Source organism: Balearica regulorum, chromosome 10, assembly GCF_011004875.1.
Source record: "Balearica regulorum gibbericeps isolate bBalReg1 chromosome 10, bBalReg1.pri, whole genome shotgun sequence".
Classification (NCBI taxonomy): Eukaryota; Metazoa; Chordata; class Aves; order Gruiformes; family Gruidae; genus Balearica; species Balearica regulorum.
Window position 1 is genome coordinate 9,725,146 of NC_046193.1, and position 22,775 is coordinate 9,747,920.

The window sequence follows — 22,775 nt, forward strand, 5'->3', positions numbered from 1 at the left end:
CCTTTTTTGTTGCTTATGCAGTGAGTTTTTGGACACCAAGAAAATTCCAGTAGAAAAAAACCTTAAGTTATGAAGACTATAAGTTTGCAAGCACTCATCAGTAACCAAAAGATAACAAAAACATTACAGCATAGGAACTAAGTAGGAACTCCAGATGCTAAATAACTATCATAATCATAACCGTATGGGTGTTGGAATGCATCACTATGGGGTAGAGTTATGTTTTACTGAGTGCTTTAATTATGCGTTTTCTTTTTATAACATCCCTGTAATGTAATCTATTCTTATATTCTTATTCTTAACTGTATTTTAACACGGGCTTTGCTGCTTTGTTTCCCCCCTCCATTGAAGAACAAAATTAATTTTTTCCCTGTTAAAATTCCAAAAGGGCTAATAAGCATGTCTTTATTTTCCTGTTACAGTATATGACTTGTCTTGGAAAGTGTGAGAGACAGGACGCATGCAGGCTAAAAGTGTGCATGATAGCTTATTGGAGAAAGGTTTGGCTACTCCTCCTTTAACTCTTTTTATTTTTTTACCTCATTAATGATATGCCTGTTGCATAAGTAAAGTAACACAGTAAAGATTTTATGCTAAGAAAGCATACATTTTTTTCTTTTTTCCTATCCATATCTAGTTATACATTAAACCTAATTCATGTAATGTTTTACATTAAAATCTTACAATTCTTATCATTTGTAACATGCATGTAACTTGTTCCTCGGGCCCTGTCTGCCCTCCCCAGTTTCACAGGACAGAGAACAGGGACTAAGAAACAGTACTGAGTGTTTTTCCGAGTTTTCATAAAATCCAACCGTCCTCCCAGGTGAAATACAAAAGTGACTGCTGGCCAAATTAGATACTCTAACTTCTGTGCAGCAATGGAAAGCAGCTTCCAGTGTAGATCTTTTCAAGGACTTGGATCTGATAATTTAGTGTTGAACACAAGCATAAAAGTTTTACATATATTTCAGTTCTTTTTTTAGAGTACTGTTTAACTGATATTAACAACTATTACACCTGCTGTTTTGCAAGACTACAAAATGCGACTAACTTATCCCGAGAGAAGTTAGAGCTCATAGTAAGTCTGCCTTTTCACGAGCTGAAGGATAACAGCCTCACAAACACCAGCTGGGATATTAGACACTTGGCAGAACGAGACAGGCAGCAGCTCCAAGTGCCAAGCAGACACTTATCTAAAGTACTAAGGCCAAATTTCAACTTTCCTGACACTTGTGACTGAACAACGTTACGTTGATTTGAACATGGTCCATGACTTTTTAGCTGCGGTCTCTGCATTTAGAGTTTGTGGTTTTGAAGTCTTTTTAAGTTATGTGAATTAAAAGTATGGCTTGAAGCGCAGGAAATATCTTGTAATAATACAGCATACTCAGTAATGCATAGGCTAAAGTCATGCTAAAAGTATTTGTCTGAGTCCTACTACTAAACATGGTAATTACATAGAAGTATGTAAGAACATAGACACAAAGAAGTGGGTTAAAAGCATAATTAAAGCTCTGAAACAGTGCCTGCCTGAGGACATCTCAGGCCAGGTCCTACTAAATGAAGACAAGCAACATAAGAAGGTGAGGTTCTCTGTTTTTTTCCTTTTTTTTTTTTTTTTTTTTACAACAGGAAATAACTCATTAAAAAGACACTTCTCCATAATAATTATTTAAACCCAGACATGAATCAGAAACTTCAGTAGCTGAACAAGACCTTGGAAACTGCAAATCTCTGGTTAGGAGCACTGATTGTCTTTCAGTGTCTTTAATGTCTGAATAGTTCATTTCAGCTGTAATTTTTGCAATTTCATTACCAAGCCCAGCTCTCTCATTTGTACCATACACAAAATATAGCCTAAATTACTACATTTCTTCCATTGTATGCAATAAAAATTGATAAATAAAATTTCAACACATGGATGGTATATTGGAACATGGACTGAAACAGAGATAACAACACTGTCTTCATATGCTATATAGAGACACCTTACCTATAATTAATTTTTGTTTGATGCTAGATTATAGAAATAATAAGTTTCATCCACCATCACAGATGCAGAAAAATTTGACACCCAATTTCTACAATATTTTTTTAATAACTGGCTACTTAGCACTGTACTTGAGATCAAGTAGTTAAATATAGTTAAACTATATTTAGATTTATTATCATGGGTACTTTGTAATAGAACTTAAGGATTTGTTTGAAAAATATCTCACGAAGAAAAAAACCCCAAACTTTTTGGCTTGGGAGTTCACTAATTTATATAATAGACATATTCACTATTCTTATCCAAGATACTTCTCATTTTCACCTATCGGGCTAGCCAGATCAAAAATTACAAAAGTTCCAGTGTTAATAAGTACATTATTTTATATCTACATTACCTACTTTTTCCATTTAAGATTTTCAGTCTCAGTGGAGTTAAACCATTTGCCCGAACAAAGTGCGTTATGACAGCGATAGCTATTGAGAGGTTCTGGTATAAATTCACAATGAGATTATCACCAGTGAAATGGGTGCCATTAGACATGGCCATGCTTACGATATGATATAAATTCTTTAAGAATAAAAAGCCCCTCTGAACAGAGAACAAACAGAAACGGATTTTAAAGCAGATCACCAACTACAAAGCAGGAAAGGACTCATGTACCAGGCCTGTGATGTCCTCAGGCCCTGACTGCTATAGGCTACAAGGCAAGAAAAAGCCTCTCTCACTGGAAAATGTTTGTGTAAAAATACTGTCCGAAAGAATTTGGATTCATGAGAGCATAAAGAGGAAAAAGTGATGCCATATCCAGCTATGACTTGAGTCCTTCGAGTTTTATAATATAAATTGTCAAATCTTACTGAGAATATGTGAAAAGTGTTACGTGAGCACTGCCAACTTTTTCAGTATTTTTCCAACACAGAACATTTCTTCTGAACTAACTAATTTGATCTGGGCAAAGGCTATTAGCTACACACACACATTCTCTTTCTTCCCTTGTGCAATACGGAGTCTGCTGCATTAGGGAGCTATAGGGAGAAGTGGGACTCGGCTGTTTCACCCCTACACTAATCTGTCCACGTTGGGCTTGTATCTAAGATGCTTCTACTTGGCAAAATTGAGAATTACAGATTCAGATTCAAAAGTACTGATTCAAAATTTAGATTACAAATGAAGAGAATAAGACCAAACGTGAAGACATGCAGAAATACTGCCGTAGGATATTTTTCATTAATAGAAAAGTAAATAACTACAAGCATTTTTAAGATAGCAAATAAATTTAAGGCCACTGAATGCATGGGCTGCTTGTATTGACATCAAATGGATCTGAACAGACACATTTACAATGAGAGATTAATAGCCGTCTTGCTATATTGCCTGAGAATTTTTAAGGAAAAAATGACCAGACTGATTTTCCTCATATGAGAGTTCAATATATGAAGTTACTAGAACATCTTTTCTTATCTGCCCAAAATAAAATAAAGAATTTGTGTAGCATAACTTCAACAAAAATAAAACTCCTAAAATTTAAGGGTCTCAGGTTACTCCTTTGCTCAAAGTTAGGTGCTTAAAGCTTGAGTAAGACCAATATTACAAGTGATACTAAACAGCATACACAGAAGAGGAAAAAAAATAGCACAGTGGTCAAATATGTCTGCAGTACGCCTGTGAACGGCTTCATTACAGGATTCTGTTTACTGTGCAGTAACATTTAGACTCAACAGTACAATACATCTCTGTCTGAAGTAGATCTGTGTAAATAATAATAATAGTAATAATAAATGGTAATAATAATGTAGTATTCTGTGCTCCTATAATATTGACACCTATGAAATTAAAGGAAATCAGAAACGTTAACTTAGTCTGACAACATCAGAAACAGAAGCAATAGTGATTAGGAACCAACACAATACCAGGACAGCGCTACTGATCACAAGGTCTACAGATGACAATGTCTACAGACGCTGTATGAAAGCACTGCAAGGCTTTTTTGCTCCCACACTTGTTAAACATTGGAGGGTTTAAATGCAATTAATTAATGCACAGTGTTGCAGAATACTTTGGGTTGCCAGAATCACAATCACAACAACTTCTAATCCTATTCTTTTTCTTATACAGTAACATAAACACTTTCAATATCATAAAATACACAATACAATACAGCTGAATTAATCTAACAGGGAAAATATAATGGGGTATTTTTTTATTCTTGAGTGCTTGATGTCACCGCCATAATATCACATTAGCACTATTTCTGACGTACTTCACTACATAACAGTATATATAATGCAACAATAACTATAGAACAGTATATATAATACAACATGCTGCCTTCAATTTCATTTTGCTCCTTTGCTGCTGAAAGGGTTCTTTGAAATATTTGGATGCTAATTAGCAAGAAATACTTCTATGTATTGCATGCAGGAGAAAATATTGCTAGTGGTTAATTTGCTGAGAAACTAAGGTTACACAGATTTTTAAAATTCCTTGATTGTTTCTCTCCCTTTTTGTTTCATTAGCAATATGTTCATGTGATGAAATAGAGAGTAGTGAACTAATAGACTAGAGAAGACTGCCAAACACCAGCTTTGCCTCTGGCCAGAGTATTCTGTACACCTGCAGTCTTGAAAACGCTGGAAAGGTTTCTAATTTCATGTTTTGAGAAGAAAAATAAAATGCTCTCAAGGAGTTAGAAGACCTTGCATTTTGGCCAACTCCACTTACATTTTTGGCTCTATATCCTAAAAGTGAAAAGAGGCAACTGGGAAATTTTCTTGCAGTATCCAAGTTCAGAGTGAATCAGTAACATAGCAGTGTCTTCTGCTCTTTCCAAAATCTCTTGAGATGTTCTAAAAATGGACTTGAAGCTAATTACTTAATGAAGGATTGCATCACTATCCACATTTCTCTAAAAATAGCTGTCTCAGAATTCTCAAAAGGAATCTTGGCTGGGCTGATTATAAATATTATGTAATCACTCAGCCAAGCCCTCGTGGTGATCTTGCTTAATACTGTATTTCTGAAAGGCTTTTTCAGCCTACTACAAAGTTCCATGGCTCTCAAAAAACAGCATTTGGTGCATGAATGAAAACAATTCCAGTGGTGCTGTTTTTCTGGGAGTGCATTACTATGTTTCCCATTTATTTAAACCACTAAACAATAAATATTTAACTGACAGATTGCAGCTGCTCAATTGTATTTAAATCATTAAATATGCTCATTTCTTATGGGAAGGTGTTTGCAACACAGAGGTCAGTATTATTACTACTAATTTTACAGGTGGATACACTGTGATACACATATTTTTCCTAGGTTATCAAAATACAATGTGAAAAAAACCTCTAAAAGCCAGCCAGCACTTGAGATAAAACCAATGCGTTTCTTCCAGCTTAGAAATAACAGGAATGTAAGTAAAAGCCACACAGTCACAATCCATAAAAAGACTGCTCAACTCATTCACATAAATAATATTTTGGTCTTTAACATATGTACATCTGTAGCTTCATATTTAAAATAAATCACCTATGGTCTCATTCCCCTACGAAGGCAGTATATTTCCTTTCTTTGAGATGCTTCCTTTTTTTTTTTCAGTGTGAAGAATTGTGACAAATTACTTCAAAAATCAATGTCTTAGTAGTTTACAATCTGTTTGACATTCCCAAAGGCCAGAACAATTGGAATAGAAAAAGTGGAGAAAGGCATTTAACTGCATATTTGGTGCTATTTGAGTCATGAACTATTTAAAAAGAGAAAAAAACCATGAAATTTGCAATTGAGACTTAAACTTTCTTTTTTGAACACATTCTATTTCTGGTTTAATTCTATTTTAGTTTAAATTACTATTGGGATGTCCTTTGTCAGTCTGTAGGCACTGTCAAGCAATGGAAATCAGCACATTTGTCAATGTTTTCCACATTGATATTTTATGACTAAAAAAATAATTGATTCACTGGTGTCTTTTTGAGTTGGGAGGGCATGTGCATTTGGGAAGTAAATACTTTGCCTCCAAACTGAGTCATAACTGACTTCACTGTTGTAAGACAAACCACATTAAAAATAAAAGACATAAAATAACATCAAGTTTATGCCATGGATACACTAAGGAGAATATTCATGCCTAAGCAGGAAGTACACTGTATTTGTTGTATCTTTGCCAGAATGGTGCCTCTGTAGTCAATAGCCTGTTACTCCTAGATATTGAAAAGCTCTTGGTACTTCTCTTCCTCTCATGGAATTTTTCATGTTTATTGCCTGTGGCACAATGTTAATATTCTTCTAACCCTAAGGAAGCTTACGGAGAGCCAAGAAGCTTCCAGTTGAAACACAAAATACACCAGGATGCTTCAGGAGCCTACCAGAGTGATTAGAAAAGTTCTTGCACAGTGTAACTCTGTGGTAAAAGCAGCTACATTTGCATTTAAGCAATTCAATCTCAGTGCAAGTCTGCGATACATTACAGCGCAGCGATAGAATCTGTTTTTCTGGCCTTAATCCAATAACAGTAAAATTCTATGAGTAACCTCAATACTTTGGGTTACTCTGCTGAGTTTAATAGAATTGACCTTCTGAACCTTTAAGACATCTCCTACATACTATGCCCTATCTCTTTAAATGTGAAGCAGGCTTTTGATGCCTACAAATGACCTCACATGGTGGGAGCCACCACAGCTCTTGTACAGCATTCCGAGTAGCAGTAGATGAATTTGCAAACGTTTTGGTGTTCTAACTAGGTAAGCACCTACAAATGTTACAAAGTACATCCAGTAAAGCCCTTCCCTTAAATTGCAACCCTTATTGGCCTCATCAGACTTAGAGGAAAGAGCAGTAGCTGGCCCTCTCCTGCACAGGGAAATACAAAGGAGGAGTATTCACATTTTTTGTATAAAAGAAAATTCTGACTCTAAGAAATTTATTTTCATCAACAGGATTTTCCAGAGGAAGATAATGACTTCCCTTCTTACACTAGGGGATATTCCTGGGCATTTCATGTATACAATCAGAAATCTTGGATTCTAATGAATTCGCATACATACCTCTCCTTCTCCCTCGCTCTCAAGAAACAGCCTCTGTAGCTCTCTCAAAGAAAAGCCCTTTGAAGTTACCTATTCATATCAGCATAGGACTTTCCAAGCTACAGCGATCCTGTCTCAGACACTGAAGCCACCACTTCAATAGCAAGAGCAAACCAGCGTCCTAGGCTTGGAGTATAACGTTGCGCTTTTTTAGGTATCATCCATTGCAATGATCCATAGTACAGCATGATTTGAAATTGCTGGAAATATGGAATTGCAGTTTATCAACTGCTTGACAAAGTCTAGGATGCCACTGAAAGGGCCAGCAGCAGAAACAGACTCAGAGAGTTTCTGAGATAGAAAGAAACTCCCCAAACTACAAACAAAAGCAAAAAGCAAATCAAACTGTCAGATATATGATGATTCAGCACTATGGTTGAAGTTACACAACAGCTTACTCAGGCCAAAGTGATTTACCTGTCTATAAAGATCACAAAATAAAACTTGACTGAAACAATCGTTTCTATATCAAATGGTAAAGCTTATCCTGACTGAAGGCTAATTTCAAATTATTGCTTCTTTACTATAATGACAAGTCTTTGAAAAACAAGATGTTCTTGGGAGACATGCAGGACATAAGGAGAACAGATGCAATTAGAAGCTCAATTGTAGCATCACCACATGAACTCTGCAGTATAATGAGGAAAATATAACAAGATGATCTAAAGAAACTCTAGGACGTTGCTTCTATATGAGCTTTGCTTACATCTACAACAGTCCATGTAGATTTCCAGGCAAGGTGAAATTATGTTCAAGCAAATTTCTAACTTCTGTTAGCACTCTAAAATAATTACAAATGATTTCCCAATGGCTCGTCTACATGATTTAAGACATAATCCCTATTAACTGCTGCTTTACACTGCAACAACTGCCCTTCTGTTTTGCAGGTCTAACACAATGGTGAAATGAAAGTCTGGTTCTGAAGAGAACACTTCTCAGCAAAATTTGGAGAACATTAGAAGTAGCACAGGAATAGTGAAAGGAAATCAGAAAAATAAGTGAAGTAAACCAACTTTCTTCTGAAACACAGTAGAAAATATTTTTACATTTAATGAAATCTCCTAAAATTGATGCACCTGTAATAGTAGCAATTTTGTAGCAACATAGAACAGATACAACAGTATTTTTCATGTTCAGGAGATGCATTATTTGATGTGCAAATCGAGAATGGGACTTCCTCTAGGATATAAATATATCAGAATAAATGTCTGAATTGCAGATGCTGAAGGAGAAAGGAGTTTGCAACATATTTACTCTTATCAGCCAATGCCTCTTTGCGGAACAGGGAAAGCCTACTCTTACTGATGCTCTGCTAACAAAATTTTCAGCCACAGTGCTTCATATGCAGCCTAGCTTTCCCATCACTAACTGAAAGACAGAGAACCTTTGTGAGGAGCAGCATGAAAAGGAGCAACATAAAAAGAAACTCCTTGGATTATTTAAGGTCTGCATTTCACATCCTTTGCCCTGCTGCCTTGATAAGTTCTCAGACTCCTGTAGCCACGAACAGAAGAAGGCTTCCTGCTCAACTGGATAGGTAGAAGCATGAAAAATCGATTTGCTATTGTGGATATACATGAAGGGAATATAGATTTTTATCATTGCCCCCCATGTTGTTTTGCCGCTCAAAGCAAAAATTCCTCCTACAGTATAGAACAGGAGTGGATCTGGGGGCCTAATGTTTAGCACTATGTAGTGAGTCATTTTTTAATTTTTATAAATCTCTCTCTTCTCATGATCACATTAGGCTGGAGAAGTTGGGCCTTTTTTTCTTCTTTCTTTCAGCAGTATAAACAGCTGTGGAAATGGGACAAATAAGGCCTTAAGAAAAACTTTGATGCTGCAGATGATCACTTGAGGTTCTAGTGAATCAGAAATAGACTGAGAGACAGCGTCTCTCAAAGAAACTGAGGAACAGGGTTGATATATCACACACTGTGGAATCTGTCGCTTCCCCCCACTGCCGAGCACAGCCATAGCAAGGAAGAGCAGCACTAACAAGCCTTTGCGTCAGATGCACGTGTCAAAGCTTTGGGGGTTGACAGTGGTTCTCCCCAAAGGGATTAAAGTATGAATGATCTCTACAACCTCTATTATCAGATAATTCTTAAGTGTAATAAAGTGGTGACCTAGTTAAACCACATTCCTGTTCTTGGTGTCTCTTTTTTTTTTGTGGTGTCTGAGATAACAGGGAGATTATTTTGGCATCAATTTAATCTAGTTAAATAGCTTTACTGAAGATCTTTATCACTATAAATAATGGAGGTATTTGAAGTATTTGGTTACAATTCTAACTGAAGTTATCCAAAACAATGCCTCTCTAGCAATCCTCTTCTGCTGCCCCTTCACTCTGTCTGAAGAAAGTTATGAATGTTTTGAACACTTCTCAGCAATAGCTTAAAGGTACAAATTCAAACAAACCAAACAAAAAACCCATGAAAAAAACACAGTTTGCCCAAGTCTCTGATGAACCTTTTAAAAATATCCATGACAGGTATGATGAAACATGGCAGAGTGGTGTATTCATTTACTCTTTAGTAACAAAAGATACAGGTGAAAAGAGAAGGAATCTAAAAGAGAAAATAACTGCCTTCTCTTTTCCAAAGGAAACCAAACCAAAAATCCCTAAAATTATTTGGAATGTAACATCACCTGCTCTGATGCAGCACAGTGGGATAAAGTACTAAAAAGCATAAGACACGTGTGCCTATTTAGCATATAAATTTTGGGTGAAATGTCTCCTGGCCAGCTGACTGACCTGAGACATGAGTGCATCATGACTGGAACACAGGTACTTGGCTGGAATGTCTGTAATGAAGTCAGCATCACGAGTGGATGATAAATTCATGCTCAGGGGCTGTTTCCTATTTTTATAGACCTGTGGGAAAAAGCTCTAACGATTAGATGCATGAGGTCAGAGCTATTGGGAATTTAGCATAGCAGCAAGGGTTTTCCTTAACTTTCTGTTATTGAGTGCATGGAGTTCTAATGCATGATTCAGAATAAAGAGTCATAACATTGACTATGCAGTATGTCCTAAAGATTACTAACATGACATGCTCATTTGTAAAGTGGCCCACTGACTGACAGCAGAGTGGTTACTTTGACAGGCTAAGGAGACCAGAAAGATTTTGCAGATGGTATTCTCCTCCTCCTCCTCAAGCAACAATCACAGAATTCAGTAATATCACACAAAGCAAAACATCAGATACAACACCTTCAGACACGGTCTGAAAACATCTTTCTCATCTTTTTTACCTATTCTGAAAGAGGAAAGGTGTTTAACAACATCCATGTCACACAGCACAGGTCTTTAGTACCTAGGTTATCTGAACATCCTTCATCCTTTCGCCTACAGTACCTCTTCTGGCTATGACTATTACCTTTTAAAAACCAGGGCGGAGTACCCACTGCACAGTATGCAGACTTTTGTTAAACACTGGAAGTAGACGGAGAAGAGACCTATGTACTGGGTCTGGTACATGTGTACCATGTCTAGTATGGTTATTTTCCTCACTAATAAAGCAGAACATAAATTAAATTTGCTTGTGATAAAAATCTGTTTCTAGAGTCTGTAACTACATGCTTTTTTATTAAAACCCCAAATGACTTACAGTGTTGAAGACAGGGTGATTTTTTACCCATTTGAGAACTTCTTTTAAGGATAATCACGATTTCCAGATAACCTCTCAGAAAGCCCGAAACCTTCTGAAAACATAATTATTTTTCAACAGGTAAGCAAATAACTGAACAGAAGAAGGTTAGAAAGAGTCAACGGAACGGATAGATCTTGCTTTATGGCAAGGAGCACCTGCTCCCCTCTGTCCCACACAATGAAGAAGGCTGGAAGCTATATGTGGAGGGAAAACAGAAAGCGTATTGGCTGCACATAATATGAGCCAGGCAAACGTGCAGCTAAATGCTTATCAACCACAGAGAAGCCATACAGAAACACTTACACTGAACACCTCCTACCTTCCATAACTGCTGTCATATGTCAGACCTGGCTTGAAGACTTTCGATATGAGGTTAGAATAAAACAGTACAAATGAAAATTCCATGAAAGCATGAAAATTAATGTCTCCCCACCTGCTGTTTTAACTGATGTACTAATCTGTCCTTCTCTCGCTTAAGAGCCATTACTTCCTCTTGAGTCTTCTTCTTCTTTGAAGCAGACAGTTCAAGCAAGGCAATGTTTGCATCTTTTTCACTAATTGCAGCAAGTAAAGCTTCCTGTCTGATAAAATAAAATAAAAATTGTTATATTCTCATTAAAACAGAACATATATTACTATTTCATACTGCATTAGGTGTTTCTTTTAACCACTGGGAGAACAATCAACTACCTTCTGAACACTCTTTTAATTGCAAACACTGTCAAGTCTTTTTTTAGCCAAAAAATTCTCTTTAAAGATTTTTCGTTATTTAACTATTTCATAAGACATTCACCTCAGTCTATTTTACTACAATATGATATCTAACAATATTTCTGTGAAATGTCTTGCTTTTAAAAATCTTTGGTGTTTGGTGAATTTTTTTAAATTCACTTTCCCAAATTCTAGAACATCTTACACAAAACTGTTATGAATTATTAAAATCATGCAGATTCAATAATAAAAAGCAAAGTGATACAGATAAAAATATTTTTATATCATCCTGTTAATTTGGTACCCTAGACACCTCAGGGCAGAGATCTCTGGACATCGTCCTTACATTTACTTATATGTTTTCCTATGGATTTATTATTATTCATTGTGTTACCACAAAATTGTAATTCTAGAAGTAAAATATAACATCTAGAAAAGAAGTTCCTTGATCTTATTGTTCATGAGGAATCTTTTCCTTTGGAATCTTGACCCCTCAATCTCCATAAAGCAAACAGAAACTTACAGCACTCAGAAACATATAGAATTACATAGAAGCTAGCAGGGTCACATCATAGTTTGTGAGGGCATATGACAAAGGTAATTTTTACAACATGCAGTTGGAAACACAGATCTTGCAGTATCTTATTATTTCTTATACTCTAAAATGCTCACGTTGGCAAGGCCATAACCGGTCCCTTATTTAAGAAATATATTCATCTTCTGCAACGCATTCAATGACAGACCATGACTTATCAGCCAAGAAAAAGCATGTAACACTTAATAGCTTTTAGAACAGAATGTGTTATGGCCTATGCTTTTCTCCAGGACTATATAAGATCAATCATTAAAAAATAAACATGGATAAATGAGCCATAAATTAACCTTAAGTTCCAATGTAAGAATATGGCTCCTGAACTTCGTACAGTCAAGGTGAGCTAGAAGTTTGGAATTCTCATAGTCCTTCAGCTTGCCAGCAAAAATGTCAAGAAAGCTATTTCACTTTTATTTCAAAGTTCCTTATGTATTAATGTAAATATTTAAAGGACAATATTTCTGATGGAGTCAAAGAAAAACAACTCATTTATTTTACTCTCAAAGTTATGAGACATGAATCAATTTTAGATAAACAGTTGCATTTTATTCATACACTTAAATAGTCTCATTTATTATTCTGTCTTCTTCATTCTAATCACAGTTAAATGATGTTTAAAAGAGAATGCCATAAGTTTCCAACAGTCCTAATTTAAATGAAAGCTATTAATTACTTTAAATAACAGGTATTAAAGAAAAAATAATATATCAAAGGGTCACATGTCCATAATGCTAATCTGAAATGAGATACAGGTATATTGTTTTCTATAAACCTCATAATAATGCATAAAACTTGCTGTGTGGCAATTTGTAAAAGACTGTTGGAGTTTTCATGTGTTGTGATCAAATACAATATCAATTCCTTAACATCTGCATTAAAAATCTTAACTTTTTAATGTGTTGAAATAGAAGAAAGCTGATTTGCTACCGTATTCAACAATTCCTCTCACCTTGCAGAAAGCAGAGAATTTATGCACCATATAAAATCTCAATATGCCCTCTCCTGAGCATCTGGCTCAAACGAAGAAAAATGTAACACAATTTCAGCTGGCTCTCTGCAGTACCTTTGATATACAAGTCTGTACTTTTCTCTTTTAGAAATGTCTCCTAACCCTAGAAGGTGGGTTTTCTCCAGGGGTGATACCATCAGCTTTCTGACAGAAAGTGTCAGCAGCAGGTATTCTATGACTTTAAAGGAACAGCACACTGCATTATGACGTAAAATACTCTTCTTCTAAAACCTTCTCTAAAAATGATTTCACGATGTTCCTCTGGTTTTCAGGATACGCAGGACAAACATTTGACCTGTCTGCAACACCAGTGAGGTTAAAACCTAATCTTTAATTCATGGTAATCATTGCTGTAAAGTAGGAACCTCTGGCAAACAGCAAAATACAAACCTATTTATACCATAACTATCAGATGAAATATAAATATATTTAATATCTGAAGATAAACATTTATGTAACCATCAAAACCCAACACATTCAGAATGAAAATAGGTAAAGAAAACTACATCTCAGAAATTCCAAGGTTTTTAAATATATTTAGATTAATTCTTAAATTAGGTAAATTAACTCCATCCCAACCAGACCCAATACGTCTGCTCATCTAATCCCAAACATCATGGTAAATACTTGCCATCTATGAGGTTTCTAATGATATATATAATGTTATTTTATTATATGTAACACATTACAGCTGTAAAAAGCCACAAACAGAATAAAGGTTTTAAATTGACTTAAAAACTACATGAAGCTATACTGAAATTTTACTTCTCCTCCAAAGTTTAGATTATTTCACTGCCTCAAAATCGGCAGTTTGTGTTTGAAAACACAAACCTGACCAGTGAGGAAGAAGAGTCAGAACTCCTGAATTCTTTGGTATCATTTCAACATCTGATAATGGGATTCACTCACATCCATCTTTTTTGTATTGCCAGCCAAAATGATGACACGTTCTTGTGGTCGTTCAACTGTGCAACACCCTCTAATCCCACTTTAAAGTAGCAGATGAGGTAAAACCTTCCACAGGAGAGGAGAGCCAGTCAATACACTTTGAAAAAATCTGCACTCTGGATTCTGCAGCCACAAAACCAGAAGATTTTGCAGACCCTAGCATGCTTTTTCTCAGCTGATGGTGTTGAGGGATTATGAAAGCCAGCCAGAAGTTATGAGAACATTTTTGCAAGGGAAAGCTAACAACAACTTTTTTTTCTCTATTGTCTTGGGGCTCACAGTATAATTCCATTCAGCACACTACTTCTCCTATCTTGGGAAAATACTTGGGAAAATATGTAACCAAACACTTAATTCCAGGAAATAATGATTCATACCAAACACTTCCAGGAAATAGTGGTTCATAGCCATGGTAAAATAGCTGCTGTCATATGACTCCATAAGTGCTCCACTGAGACGCTCTAAGATTTGAATCAAACTCACAATACAACACAAGTTTGAATTGGCCCTACAAAATTATTGTCAATATATTTTTAAATTCTTATATTTATAGTAAATGTAAGTGGAGTTAGGAGGCCTTAAACCTACGAATGTTCAGAGATGACTGCACAAGAATACAAGGATGGAGATTTCTACTGAAGTCCTTCCACAGCAATGTGGAATGATGAATATATCTACACAGATGGGCAGCTGAATGCAAACTCACACTGCCAGTACTCTTGAAGTGGCCTGAATGTGAGTCAGCTTCAGTTCAGAAGCTGTAAAGCCTCATTTATCTAAAAGACAAGGTGTTTTTTAGCTTGGGCATAGTTGCCACACAACAAGCTGATGGCTTCCAGACTGGAACTGGCTCACATACAGCCTGCTCAGAGTGTGGGCAGAGCAAGCTTGCATCTGTCTGCACAGACATACTCCTGGAGTATGTCGGCTTATTATCTGTGTCTATTATCATGGATAATCTGAACAGTAATATCCTCAAATATATAATCCGGTGGCATTTAACCAGGCATCCGGGTTAACAAGAGTTCAGCAGAGCAGAACTGTATATTCTACCAAATAATACATGTTGGTTGCTTATATCCTTAGCAATTAACTACTTCAATACAGAGGGAAGACAGAGAGACCCAACAGTTTTTATTATTATTTTACAGAGCACAAAATAAAGATGCAGGTTGTGACAGGGCATCTAAAGAAATCGAAATGGCTTCCTTTACTTGTGCATGGCCTAGCATACCACCAGAGTTACAGTTCCACCACTAAGTCCCTGGGAGATAGAGGTTGAAAAATACCTTGCTCATGCTGTGGAGGCATCATAAGTGAAGAGATCCAAGCATTTATGAAGCAGCCTGCGGGGGCAGACCCAGAGCTCTACATCATCATATCTCATTTATTACATAGCACACACAGGTTTAGCAACGTCTCTGAAAATTGCTGTGCTACCCTGTCAACATACTTCAGGCTTCCTATGGAAGAACAAAATCTGGTGAACAGAAGCAATTTGTTTCAGCTACCCAGTGACCCTGCTAAAAATTAAGATCACCATTTTTGTAGGAAACATTTGAAATTAGATTATCCGACCACTAGGAACAAGGCTAAGATGCCAGCAAAACAGCTGACAATAATGACTTTCTCACTTACAAACATGAAGAAACTTGATTCAGAAATGTAAACAGGTGGCAAGGTCTTCGTCTAAATCTTACAGGTGAATAATACACTTTTGCTTCAGTGCTAGAAACTGAAACTTCTTGCATTTCTGTGCAAGAATTTTTGAAATTCGAGACCTGAACCAGCACCAAGAACAACATACAGTCTGATAACCTCCAGCTAACATGCTGAAGAGTGTAAGCATAATTTATAATTCCTAATTATCTACTGTGTCAGGAAAAAAAAAAAGACTATCCAAATACAGTTCTATAGAGATGTTATCATCTGCAGCCAAAATGTCTCCTTATTGTTTAATAAATGATGGTAATAAAATACATTTTAAAATAATTTATTAGAGCACAGAATTAAATGACATTCTTTAACAGTAGTATTTATAAAGAGTAATCCTTTTTGCTTTTAGTAGTTTTTCCTCTTTTTTGGCAACCTAATCTGTTATACAAATAACAGGGTAGTACTTTTAATACCAAGAAAAATCACTCTAACTGTACACAGTAAAATTAGGTAAACTCTCAGATTAATAGAACATATGTTAAATCTAACAGCATTTGCTCCACATTGGTAATTATTGCGTACATTTTCCTTTGACACACATGAAGTAATTCCTAGGATTCCAAATCTATATATCCTCCACTATAATATAGTTGCTCATTACAAGGAGGAGAGGGAGAATTTTCCGTGGAAAAGCAAAACTCATGAAATGAAACTTCTCCTCTCCTGGCAAAGGAGGACTGCATTCCACCCCAAAGCAACGTACTACCGCAAGTTAGTCTCCTTAATACAAAGGCAATGAATATCAGTCTCTTAATGAGTGCACTTGCAGCTGCAAGATCAGAGCTTAAGGTACTAATGATTCCAGTGAGAAGTACCAAGAAACTTGCACAAATGTCTTAGTCATAAGATTTATTATTATTTATGCACAAATATCTTATGTCATTTCATACTGAAAGACAAAAGAAAAGACAAAAGGAACAGTCCCTTCCTCACGCCAGGAATTAATGTATTTATGCAAGTGGTATTCCACCCAAAACTATTCCGGATTCTACTCTACTTAATGCTTTCATTAACTACATGGATGATGGGCTAGAAAATCTACTTATTACATTTCAGTGAGACTTGAGACTGCAAGGATCTTCAAGTGCCAAGAAGAAAGGAATAAAAATGTCTTGACAAACCAAAGATGCCATCTAGAAAACTAAGGAGAATTCCACATTAATGATCTGCTGTGAATAAGGCAAACATCAAACTGTGAAGTATAAACAGAAACAGATTGCAAGACAAGTGAATCTTTTCATCTACGTGACTTCGCAAAGATCTTAGCTGAAATACTGAATCCAGTTTGGATATGATTCTCCATGAACAATGTGGAGACTATTCAAGGGAGAACAACAAAAGCAGCCAGAGAAATGACTGACAAGAAAACATTGGAAAAAACTATAATAAATAGTCTATGAGCGGCAAGATGGTAATGAGAACATAAAATGCTTTGTCAAATTAAAATAGAATATTTTTTTCCATATCCATGGCACACAGAACAAGAAGAATGTGCATAAATTGCAGGAGAAAAAGTTGTGGGTGTTTTCCTCCCTATATCTGGCAAAGGTCTAATGACAATGGCAGGGAAGTATGAATAGCGATTGAGTTCTGGAAGAAATTGCTGGGGAAAGACGGTCACTGCCAGTGGAAGTGTTTTTGAAAAATTTAGGCAAATGCTTGTTAGAAATGATGTGGGTATAGTTAATTTTGCCCCAAGACATGACCTCACCAGCAATCCAATTATTCAATGATTTGATGTTTTAAAGCTAATTTACTCTGTGTCTCAAATGAGACAGTAGTTCTTGGAGTTAATGTCACGTTTTATCTTCTTCCATCACATGCTTGCTAGCCTTCCTATGACTGGAAGACCTTTTACATTTAATTTTCTACATCTATAGTGAGAAAGAACAACACAAAACTTGAGAATTATCAAGTTTCCGTGAAAATGTCCATGACAGCAATTACAGATTAGAATGACTTTATACTTCATAGGCCATTCCTCAGCGATAATGAAACATGGAGATGCCTCTCCTTGGACGATCTATCAACTATGAATCTGATAATAGACATGGCTTTTAGACAAACAAAAAGTATAATATCATATAAATCTTTTAGTAAAGTCACTAGAAGAAGCGTTAAAGAACAATTTGAATTAAAGAAAAAGACCATACATAGAATTAGAGAAAGCAGATGATACCAAAGCAACTCAATTATAAATGTAACCTAACACCTGAAAAACGCAATCTTGTAGATCTCTAGCAACACAGATATAGAGTATGCATTTCTGAAAGCGTCTGTCTTGGAGTAAAAAAAATTACTTAATATGAAAAAGAAGCCTTAGCATACTGGAAGGGAAGATAAGATAATGCAAGAAGAAATAAATCCATGAAAGACCCTGTTGAATGCCAAACTGAAAAAGTATATTGTATACAGTATTTTATCAAACTGCAGCCTAAACAAATGTCAAATGGAATAATTTCTTTAACAAATATGGGCAACAACTGAGAAAAAAGGGTTGTTCGCTAGCATATATTTAGTCAAGATTAACTATGGATAAAAAAATGTACTAAGAACAGATTTAATAACCCTAAACTGTCATTCAGTTTGTAGGAGGTATTCAAGATACAGCTAATAAAACACAAAAAATGGTTCTAACCACCCACAAAAAAATCTCAGTAGTATAAAACACTGAAGGATGACCACTAAGATAAATGCTTTCTTTTGAGAGCTGCCTTGCAGTTAACCTTCTTAAAGAGTCTCCCAGAAACCTCTAATCATAATACATTGCATTGCCACTTATCACAGTCAATTTAGAAGTGAACTCTGTAAACACTCCTGCTTTACTCCCCACCTCTGTTAGTCTAAGAATAATATTCTGAGCTTTAATAAAAGAACTCATGACAACTTTTTGGGAGGTGGGGCGAGTTCTTAGAAACAGTCCAATTGTAATCCAGCAGAATTCCAAGATTAAGATTTATAGAAACAAGAACTTTTACTGCCTTTACTACTTAAGCCGTTCTCCACAAAATACAGAAATGCAACATAAAAAGTCACCGTTAAAGTTAAATCAAGTCAGAAATGTTTGAACTAATGATATACAGTAGAGTACTCAGCCAGCTTCTCACATGCTAATCGTACTGAAGGAGAAAAAAAACAGCTCAATCAACTTTTTCCCTTTAATTATTGTTTTCTTTCCCTCATGACCCCCAGTATTCAACCTTAAGTTCAGTAGGAGGTGACTAGAGATAGACGGTGATGAGAGATCCTGTTTGAAACAGCTTCTCTTTGTCACTCCTAAAGCAAATAAATGGTTTGTTAAAACATGCTGTTAATCCATTATGGATGTGCATGCATTTTAGAAAATAAACTTCAGAATATTATAGTATTTTAAAGCTTTTTCTTTAAAAACAAGACATACTGATCACAAGCATGAAATTTAAAATCTGTATATTCAACAACAGAGTTGTTAGACTAAGCTAGTTGTGTGACACAAACATGTAAATTCAGTCACTATTGATTTTAGATGATTATCCAAAAATTGTATGTCTGAGGCTGACAGAAAATTTGTCTCCAATTACCTGACTAAATGTGCTTTACAAAAGCATATTTATAGCTTACTTCTTTTAAAGGAACAATTAATTTGCACTGTTTTCAAAGAACAATCCCTTGTGAAATACTTTCAGAAGAAACAACCAGCATGAAATAGCACTTCAGACTGGCCTGGCGCCCTTACAGCAGGCACAGAGAACTACTGACGCTCCACAGCCCAAACGCACCAGGAAGCTGAGAGGACACCCCATTAACTATGGGACAGAAAGACGGGGGGCCCCGCTCTTACACACCCCAGTCCACCAGTCCAACCCACCAGGCACCTTTTCTCATGTTATCTGAGTATCAAACCTTGAATGTACCATCTGATCAAGACTTCTGCTGGGAGCGGGTGTGAGGAGGAGATCTCAAAGCTTACACTGTGTGAGACAGACAACAAATAGTCCCTATATTACACCTGTATTAGGCGTATATGTGCATTAGGCTAGAATCAAGCAGAAACCGGAAGAAGCAGCTGTCCCTACTGTGGAATTTGAGAGTAAATGCAAAGAAGGAAAGGAGAGGACTTGATTCTGAATAATCACTGAGGAGTTTCTTGAAAAAGCTGTTTTCTTTATCCATTTGTCCTTTTCCTCCAGTTTACCTGCCCAGAGCCACAATTCAGTGCTGCTTCTCTGTGTTTCACTATTCCCACAACCACACCTCTCCTTGCATCTCCCACTAACAGTATTGTCTTCAGATTGCCAATTTTAAATTACTCCTTTCTTTTCTCCTTATCAGCAATTTGGAATGTACGTATAGGTCTTTTGATAAGCAAACAAAAATCATCCAGTATAAAGGTACAAGTTCAAAGAGAAATTTATGCCCATCTTTTGGGGCTAATTTTCAAGTAAGGAGTAGGCACTCAGCTGCCCTTTGAATTCTCTGAACTTTTTCAAGCCCTGTAACATTGCACTTCTGATGTCTCGAGGATTTATGTTTTAGAAATGACAGCTAAGTAAAGCAGACCTCCTCAGAAAAGACATATTCATCTGCGAAAGCAATTACGTCATCATTTCATAGATCATGCTTCAATAACTGCTGCATTATAATTTCATTCAAATGGGCGGCATTGCTCACACATGAGTAGATATAACAAGCTTCAGACTCTGTGAGTAATGCAGAGAAAAAAATGAATTCACAGTGCTGTAAAACACAGCTGAAGTTAGAAGGTAACAATTATTTCTGGGTTTTGCAGCTTTTTACTAGAATTGACTCCTATTGTTCATTTGTCTTTGAACGTTTCTCCATAGGAATGCAACCAGCGCTCGGTTAAAATACCGCTGCCGGTTTCATGCCATACCACAATACAGCGCAGAGATGGGGACTGCTGCGAACAGGAACAATGGCATCCGAACACATGGGATTGTGTTACAGCAGAACATAGCACTGCACAGAGTCCACCTAAGTTAAACAGGAAAACAAAACTATAGGTAATCTGTCATTGTCAGCCTCCTTATCCTTCAACACCGCTTTTTGTGTTTATAGAAGACAAAGATAAAAGTACTTTGCAGGATGGATGGCTGGATCTCTAGAATATAGTTCTTGGTAACGTTTTTGAACTGCCAAATAAATGTTTAAGCTTGGAAAAAAGTTACCATTAAGAGTTACTATTGTTTTAATGAATTTGCAGAGAATTCAAAATATTTGAGTCAAAGACACATAAAACTCAGATGCAGAGACAGAATATTAAAAAACTCGTAAACTTTTGTTAATTGCATTCTGTTCTTAATTTGAATTGACAATATATTCCAAATGGACATTTGTTACAAAGTAGATGTTTATGCTAAAGAATGAGAAGGGCTTTCTTTCAACTTTTAATAAATGCTGATCAACAAAATTATCCTTTTGGCAAACAGATAACACAAATAAAAAGATACTAAAATCTATTTCCTTCCTTTCCATTGAAAATTTAAGAAAAAGATTGGTCTGATTTTGAAAGAAGTAACTGAAGGCCCTCCCTCTAATTTCCACAAATTTACAGGCAGCTGCCCTTTGAATAACATATATAACAAAACTCATAAAATCCAATGTTGATTACATTGAACTTTAAAGTATATCACAGAGGGAATAATTAGCTCCATTTTAAAACAACATATAGAAATCAATATGAATATGTATTAGAATTTATGCCTTGAGCTTTACAGTATATTAGAAGGCAATTTCAAGAACGAAAATTGCCTGAACATGTATGATTAACAAAATGTACTCTCTTGGCGGTGCATAATTCATATTTGATAACTGATCGGAGGGCACAGTTGAAATGCTCACTTACTAAATAGGGTGTCAGACAGAGATTATGTCAACCAGTGTCATATAATTTCCACTAGGCGCAAATATGTCAGAGTACAACTCTGCATGTTAGCCTTGAACTAAGAAACTCCTCAGAATTTTGAACACACACCCCCCCCAAATAGGCTGACAGTTTTAATATTTTAATTATTCTAGTTTAATCTGTGAAGTCGGAATCATCATTACTATTATTAACAAGATGACATCCATTACTTATTGCTACACTATGAGTATGTTAAAACTGTTACATAGCTTAATTAGATACAGGAAAGACTACAAATTACTACACCTCGACATTTTTTATTTTTTAAAACTACAGTATTTTTGTTAAATTTGCCTATTTGATAAGGTATTCGTAGGTACAGAATAAACTTAAACATACCGCTCCAGACATACCATTTCTGAGGATTTCGTTATATTGGGAACCATTGGATATATATTTATGATCAAGCCACAGAAAAGCAACTATTAACCTTAACATTAAAAAATGTTCAGCATCTAAGTAAAGGAAATAATTAAGATATTTATTCTCAAACTAACAGGCCACCATTCCTTTAGGTGTGGGATGTCTGAAGACCTAAGTGCCTAAAGGCATTTTGTCAGAGAACATTTATTCAAACCCTGCCTACATCATTTTACCTCAATTAAAAAACCCCTTCATTTTTAATAAAATACTACACGCCCAAAACACAACATATGAAATAATAAATATAAAATAGAAAAGTATCAGTAAAGACAATGAAAGCCTAGAGCAGGCATAAGATATTTTAGGAGGAAGGAGAGAGGGAATTAGACAACAGTACAGAAATATTTCTCTAATTAGTATCTTAAAAGATTGGGAATGAAAGAGATAGGATACCACATGATGTTTAATTATATGACTTCCCTGCTAACGGAGCTATTCACAAGCATTGCCAGGAGCATGAAGACCATCATATGATTCAACTTTGCATAAAGAAGTTTGCTCATTGATCTTCTTTGGTGGGTTAACTGTTTCAAAATTTGTTTCAGACTAAGGAAGCATTTTAAAAAAAGGCATATGTACAGTCTTAGAGTTCTAACATAATACACATTGACTCACAGTGAAGACAGTTCATACCGACTTTCTCAAAGCTGATGAAAGAGGCATAATGTATATCACTGAGCTGTATCAGAGAGAAGGCACAGTGCCCAGCAAGATGGATGTCTGAATGGCAACAGAGCCATAGTAAGAGAA

The 22,775-nt window shown here is 35.9% G+C and overlaps 1 protein-coding gene across 14 annotated transcripts in view; it reads right to left on the reverse strand.

Annotated features, from left to right (window-relative positions):
* ERC2 (ELKS/RAB6-interacting/CAST family member 2) overlaps nt 1-22,775 on the reverse strand; it is a 443,424-nt gene that overhangs the window by 78,653 nt on the left and 341,996 nt on the right. For all 14 annotated transcript variants that reach the window (XM_075762003.1, XM_075761998.1, XM_075762008.1 and 11 more), the window contains one exon: nt 11,155-11,302. In XM_075762003.1, the coding sequence (XP_075618118.1) occupies nt 11,155-11,302 (148 nt within the window). The remainder of the gene's footprint in view (nt 1-11,154; nt 11,303-22,775) is intronic.